General features: G+C 29.2%; 1 protein-coding gene across 1 annotated transcript; it reads left to right on the top strand.

Moving 5' to 3' along the window:
• The first annotated feature begins 3581 nt into the window (after nt 1-3581).
• On the top strand, nt 3582-4826 carry LOC110788532 (auxin-induced protein 22D). Its single transcript, XM_021993170.2, has 3 exons — nt 3582-3902; nt 4021-4226; nt 4377-4826. The coding sequence occupies exons 1-3, from the start codon at nt 3733-3735 to the stop codon at nt 4550-4552; spliced, it is 552 nt and encodes a 183-aa protein (XP_021848862.1). The 5' UTR covers nt 3582-3732; the 3' UTR covers nt 4553-4826.
• The last annotated feature ends 2357 nt before the right edge of the window (nt 4827-7183 follow it).

The raw sequence follows: 7183 nt of genomic DNA on the forward strand, positions 1-7183 counted from the left end.
CGAATTTGAAACTTTTAATAGTCTAGTACAAGTATAAACATTTTGCAGAAGAGGAAGACCTAAAATTTTATACATCAAGACACTTTTCGAGACTTGGAATAAACATTTATTCCCTTCGTGTTTATTTAAGAGATACACTTGCCTTTTCCGGTCGTATTTATTTAAGAGATACACTTGTTATATTTAGAAATTTATCAACCCCACCATCTAATTAAATAATATATCTAATTTACCCTATGACCCACCATCATATTAAACAAATAATTTCATAAACACATCCCACCTCCCAACCCCCAAAATGACATGGTCCCCACTTATTTACTTATTAAAATATCTACCTAATCTCACTTGCATTATTATTTTATTTTATCCAATTTGTTCTTCTAAATACCCGTGCACAACCAAGTGTATCTCTTACGGAGTAAATAAATACAGAAGGAGTATTAGGTTAAGAAAATACTCATACTAGTCTACATATCCAATGAATCGCACTAAACCAAGATACTTCCTCCGTTCCGGAAATATCGCACCATGGTTGACTTTTACACATCTAACCATTACTTTGACTCTTAATATCTCAAATAGTTAATATTTAGAAAATATATATCGATACCAATCTAACATGACCACACATGACTAAAATTTCCTTACATATGAATCACTAAAAATGGCCAAAGTCGTAGTGTGAATAGTGTAAAAAACAAATGGTACAATATTTTCGGAACGGAGGAAATATATCATTTTCTTGATAGCAAATTTTCATATTTTATTACCCATATGATCCGTATATAAATTAGGATACAGTGTTGAGATAACCCAATCCTAGTTAAAGTAACCCATAACTTTAGGGTATGGAAAATGGAGCTGACTGACCCAAAATTCACAAGTCTAGCAGTAAATAATTGAAGATCCACATATCATAATAATTTATAATTACCAAATAAGGGACACCATGTGGGATGGACCCACAATCCCACTTAAATTGATCCAACAGTTCTCACAGACTCTTATAAACCCAAGAATGAATCTTAGCCGTCCGTCATAATCATCCCATTTTCCAATATGGTGTGGCAAGGTTTGTCCGAAACCTGTCCCATGAACATTAGGACAATTGCCTCAAATACTTAGCTGCCATTCTTGTCCAAATACATGCATTTGGGATATCCATGTCCTTAAAAGTACCCACTCCTAAATTTAAGTCATTCCATTTATTCATTATTTTTATTTTCAGAGGGGAAAAAGTTATTGGCATTTTCAACCAAAATTCTCTTTTATTTTCTTTCTAGTGAACCACAACCCCCGCCCCCAAAAAATAAACGAATTACAATTTACAAATACTACTACAACAACAAAAAAAAAAAAAAAATACTACTACAACAACAAAGCTTTGATCCCAAAATGATTTGGGGTCGGCTAAAATAATTCATCGTAGAAAATCGTCATTGTCACCAATCAAACCAGAAAGGAGCAGGAAATAAAAAAGAAAAAAAAAGGAAGAGAAAGTGGAATTAATGAAAGTAAGATAAGAGAAAAATGTATATATATATATATTATAGAAAAAAAATATTGTAAGAGATAATAAAAAATAAATAAAGTTTAAAATAAATGAATAAGTAAAATAAGTACGGAGTACATTTCAAAATAGCATGTAAAATTAAAAAAAAATTAAAAAAATTTTAAAAAAAAATAAAAAATAAGTAAAAAGTAAGTAAAAAATAAAAATAAAAATGGAAGTTGTATTAGTCAAATAAAGTCATCAATGTATATTCTATCCCTCCACTATGTCCTATCCAACGACATATTTTCCTCAATTCTAAGAAAGCTCATCAAATTCATCATGTGCACGTGACAATGTTTCAATGCCCAGCATTCCGTGCCATATAACAAAACCGGTCGAATTATCGTGCAGTAAAATCTTCCCTTCAATCTTTTCGTCGAATTACAAATGCGAAGGAATAATTTAAATATATACCTGTTAATATATACCCTCCATTTTAACGGTTATTTGAGACAATACTTTATTAGTTAACATAATACGGGGAATCCAAGCTTATGACCTATTGTTTAAATTCTTTGTTCACTAAAATTCTCTCTAAACAAGCATAAATCTAAAGATAATATAAACTCCTTCAAAACCTCTAGTTGTAAATGTACTAAAATGACTCAAAGTGGAATTTATAAAGCCATAAACATGGGATATAAGCTATTGTAAAAATCAACATCCGATGTAAAAACATCTTTCAATCGACCCTTGTATTTAATTTTATACTCCGCTTATAGTAATTATTTTTTACATATTGTTCTCCTAAATTTTGCTTTTTTTATTTATTTATCTTATCTGAACTTATTGAACTTTCTTATTTGAGTAACTTATTAGAACTAATTTTAACTAATTTAAGTTATGAGTTTTATTTGCGTAACCCTTGTTGTCACAAATTATCTTAGTTGCACTACAAGAAATTGTACTATTAACGACGGGAAATCCCGTCGCGAAAGGCCAATAATCGTTGATTAACGACGGGATTTTCTGTCGCGAACCCGTCATAAAAGGGGGCCGTCGTTAATAGAAATCCCGTCGTAAAAGACATTTACGACAGTTATTCCCGTCATTGTTTGGTTGTTAGCCCCGTCGCAAAAGCCTTTTGCGACGGGATTTTTGACCCGTCGTAATTAGGTAGTCGTTAAAGATACAAATTCTTGTAGTGTTGAACTTGACTGAAGTTATTTTCCTGAAATAAATGGAAATTAAATAAGGTGGGAAAAATATGGATTAAAAAGAACAAACCCCCAACACCCATAAAATTATCCGAGTTATCTTTAGGGAAACCTGAAGCGCCATAAAAAAGCTAGTGATTGTCTATTTTATCCTTTACTTAAATCAAAAAAATAAAAATAAATTAATCGAAAACATTTTATATTAAAGCATACAATTAAAAGGGAATCGACTTATAGATATTTACCAAAATTACCAAATATTAAAACTAGGAAAAAATCTCATATATAGCATCCACAAACAAGGCACAAGGAAAAAAGCTCAATTAAATTTATTGTATGTGAATTTTTAAATTACAAGCGCCCATCGCGTGTATAGAAAGTTAGTTTTATACACGCGTTGTATAAACCTTCGAGAGAGAGACAAAAAAGAGGGGATCAGATAGTTAAGACAAAGACAGTAAGAGAAATTTAATTTGACCAATAAAAATAAAAGGCTCTCATTTAATTTAGAGAGTCATAAAAGGCAAAGATAATGTACACGACTTTATACTCATCACATAAGTAAGATATCAAACGATATACCGACAATATCTATAAATTTTAAAACTTTATTAACTAAACTAGTTAGGTATCTTATTAACAAAAATAAAAGGGTCCCATTAACTTTAATTAAATTTCCATCACAAAAGAGTTGTGGTGTTAGGTCTAAAAAATAGACAATGTATTAATGAATTAAAAAGATTGTCTACCAATGAGAATGCAGCGTGAGGTATACTACAGCAATGATTATTCTTCATGTCTTCAACTTTGGAATCTCACAATAATTTTAAGTAGTTGTGCTACTAGCTACTAATATGACCTCTATATAATACCATAGGCTAAACCACAAAAATATATTCCCATTTCATTCAAATACAAAATAAATACATAAACAAGTTACATCTTCAAGCATATTATAACAATCTTTGATTTAATTATCAAACTCAAATCTTCAAGTTTAATTCGAAGATCAAAAAAATGGAGATGAACAAGAAAGGAGTTGAGCATCAAGATACCGAGTTAAGACTCGGATTACCCGGAACCGAGTTTAAAACTATGGTTAATAAGAGATCATTTTCTGAGATTAAGGAAGAGAGTACTACTTGTAATGTTGACAAATCTGAAGATAATACCCCTCCACCTCCAAAGTAAGCGATCTATATATATATATATATATATTCCCTCCGTTTCATAATATATAGTCTGTATGCGTCCTTTTTTAGTGTTAACGGATTACTAATTGTGTTTTCTCTTTAATTAATATAGGGCACAAGTTATTGGATGGCCACCAGTTAGATCTTACCGTAAAAACTGCCTCCACGCATTGAAAAAAGAGGCAGAAGTTGGAGGAGTTTACGTAAAAGTTAGCATGGATGGAGCTCCTTATCTTAGAAAGATTGACATGAAATTGTACAAGTGTTACTCGGAGCTCCTTAAGGCCTTGCAGGACATGTTCAAAGTTAAACTTATTGGTATGTGTTTTCATAAATACATATTAAAAAGCGGACCTATACATATATAACTTTATATATATATATGTAGAATATATAACTTGTGACAACCAAATGTACGTTTTGACGAGTTTACTAAATATTTTTTGGTATTATTTTTTGATCTAATAGGTGAAAACTCAGAGAAAGAAGGCAACAATGGATCAGAATTTGTACCAACATATGAAGACAAAGATGGAGATTGGATGTTGGTTGGAGATGTGCCATGGGAGATGTTCATTAATTCTTGCAGAAGGCTGAGAATTATGAAAGGATCCGATGCAAGAGGGTTGGGTTGTTTGGCCTAAATCAAATAAATTTATGTTTCTTTTTTTCTTTTTGGGTAAATGGAGTTTTTTTAATTTCCCTTTTCTTTTTTCTCTTTTTTTGGAAAAAGGAGTAATTTTTTTTCATGTAAATTTGGGAGGTGATCAGTTTTTGATCTTTTAACATCTCATTTTCATGTATATAGTGCTCCTTATAAGCTTAAAGGAACCCCTATTTTTTGCACAAAATGTTATGTACGGTCTTTCATGTAAATATATATTGATGAAAGAAAAAGAACTTTTTGTTTACGATCCATTTCTCTTTCTCAACATGTTCAACACGTACGTGTTCGATCCCCTGAAACATCTAAGAATTTGTATATTTTCTTCAATCTCTTAAAACAAAAAGGAATAGGATTAATCAAAGAGGTTAATTAACATCTAAGAATTTGTATATTTTCTTCAATCTCTTAAAACAAAAAGGAATAGGATTAATCAAAGAGGTTAATTATAATAAATTATTCGGTAGCAAAAACATTCTTTGTCAATTTCGATGGTTAATTATGTACTCTTAACCTTTCCTGGAAGGTGGGGAAAAGATCTTTCATGATATTATTCAAAGGTTAAACTATGCATTTTTTTGTTTGATTTCGATCTCATTAATTAAAGAAACGATTTGACGAACGTGTCAGAAATAAGAAGACACAAGATAAACAACCAATAATGCATAATAATACGGGTAGTAAATAATATGTTTATCATGTAATTTGTAGGTAATTTACTCCCGTTAACGTACGTTACAGATGAGTTTTTAAATGTTTACGGCTTCATAGCAAAAGAGTCAATAATTCAAGGCGAAACTGGGTGAAAATTATTCGCCAGATGCACTTAGCGGCAAAGCCTTTAAGTAGAGCAATGTATAATCAGGGGTGGGTGTATTTTGTGACATGAAATAAATCCACAACTATTATTGAGAACAATGCACCTGAACAATAGTGGGTGTTGTTTAATAATAACCCAACTATTATCTTGTTAATAATTTGAGGCTTTAATTATACAGGTGGATATAAATTTTTTCATAGAAAGATAGAATATGCAAGTGGATATTTATAACTGCATTTTAGCTACTTTCAATCAACAATCATGTTATTGATTTTATAGTCTTCGCATCATGGAAAACATATATGTGAACGGGTGATGATAAAGGTCGTAAGTAGTGAGAATATTTAGTCATCACAATTCTATGTGTCGGATTCTAAATGGCACATATAGCCATATAGGCACCACGTATGCCATGTGTAATCAAAATATTTTTACTATCAATTCAATATTTTTACTATGAAAATATGTAAATAAGGTAGTTGATACAAAAAAAATAATATTTATTATATTTATAATAAATTAGAAATTAAGATTTTTCTACCTTTTTGTAACATGTATAATAGGTTATATAAATTAAATATTTTTGTTTGTAAAGTGACACATAAGCATGTCATGTTATCATTGTGACACGGCTTAAAAGTCGTAACTTGCGACCTTTATCATTTTCATATGTGAATTGTACAAGTTTATTTTATGTAAATTAAAGTCTAATTCAATAATTATTGCTAGCTTGTTTCCCCGACTATGTTTAATCTAATTTGGTCCATTATCAATTTAAAAAAAATATATGAATACATAGTTTGGAACTTTGACACACACTCATATATAAATAGGTATGTATATTACAGAATACTGAGTACTCTATAGAATTAATTACGATGGAAATACACGGTAGAAAAATTTCAAATATACAACTTGCAAATCTAAAGACATTTTAAAATATTTGTATCCCAATTCGAACTCTGGACCTTTAAAAACTTGATTAAGTCTAGAAGAGTAGAATCTAGATACATCATAAAATTTATTTACAAAAACTGAATTAAAGTAAAACAAGTTCTAAATATATGATTGATCCCACCGCCCAACTTTATATATGATATATGTAAACAATAATAATAAGAAATGGCGCGTAAATAGGGTAGTGGCTTGAACCTACCAACAACAACTGTACATCTTGCCATTGATTAAGGGATTTAAGGGGGAACACACTACGAAAGGAGAAATAAAGTTAACAAAAGAATTTTCCAATAAGGATAAAAGAATAACGAATTTTATTAGTTAATTAGTCTGGCAGAAAGTGGTTATATCACGGTCATTAAGATCTGTGTTCATTATTATTTATTCCTAAGCAGACATCATTATTATATTAACATTAAAATATTCTTAATTAAACTACTTAAGGCGTTGTTCTTTAGAGCTGAACTGAACTGAACTGAATGTTCCTGAACTGAACTTAACAGAATATTACTGAAATAAATAATAAATAATAATTAAATAATAAATGATTAACAAATAATAATAATAATAATAAATGATTAATAATAAATAATAAATAATAAATTATTAATAATAAATAATAAATCATAAATAATTAAATATTAATAATTTGTAATTTTTAGTTAATTATAGAATAATAATAAAAAATGTTAATTAATAACTAATAGTAAATAATTAATAATTATTAACTAAATAACTATATAATAAATAATAGTAATCTGTAATTAATTAATAAATAATTATAATTATAATAAATATTAATAATAATTCACAATTAATAATTAATAATCCGTA

The sequence above is a fragment of the Spinacia oleracea genome, chromosome 4, assembly GCF_020520425.1.
Source record: "Spinacia oleracea cultivar Varoflay chromosome 4, BTI_SOV_V1, whole genome shotgun sequence".
NCBI lineage: Eukaryota > Viridiplantae > Streptophyta > Magnoliopsida > Caryophyllales > Amaranthaceae > Spinacia > Spinacia oleracea.

Coding starts and splice junctions, on each gene's coding strand:
- LOC110788532 (XM_021993170.2), top strand. CDS start 3,733: ATGGAGATGAACAAGAAAGGAGTTGAGCATCAAGATACCGAGTTAAGA. Junction 3,903..4,020: donor AATACCCCTCCACCTCCAAA/GTAAGCGATCTA, acceptor TAATTAATATAG/GGCACAAGTTATTGGATGGC. Junction 4,227..4,376: donor GTTCAAAGTTAAACTTATTG/GTATGTGTTTTC, acceptor TTGATCTAATAG/GTGAAAACTCAGAGAAAGAA.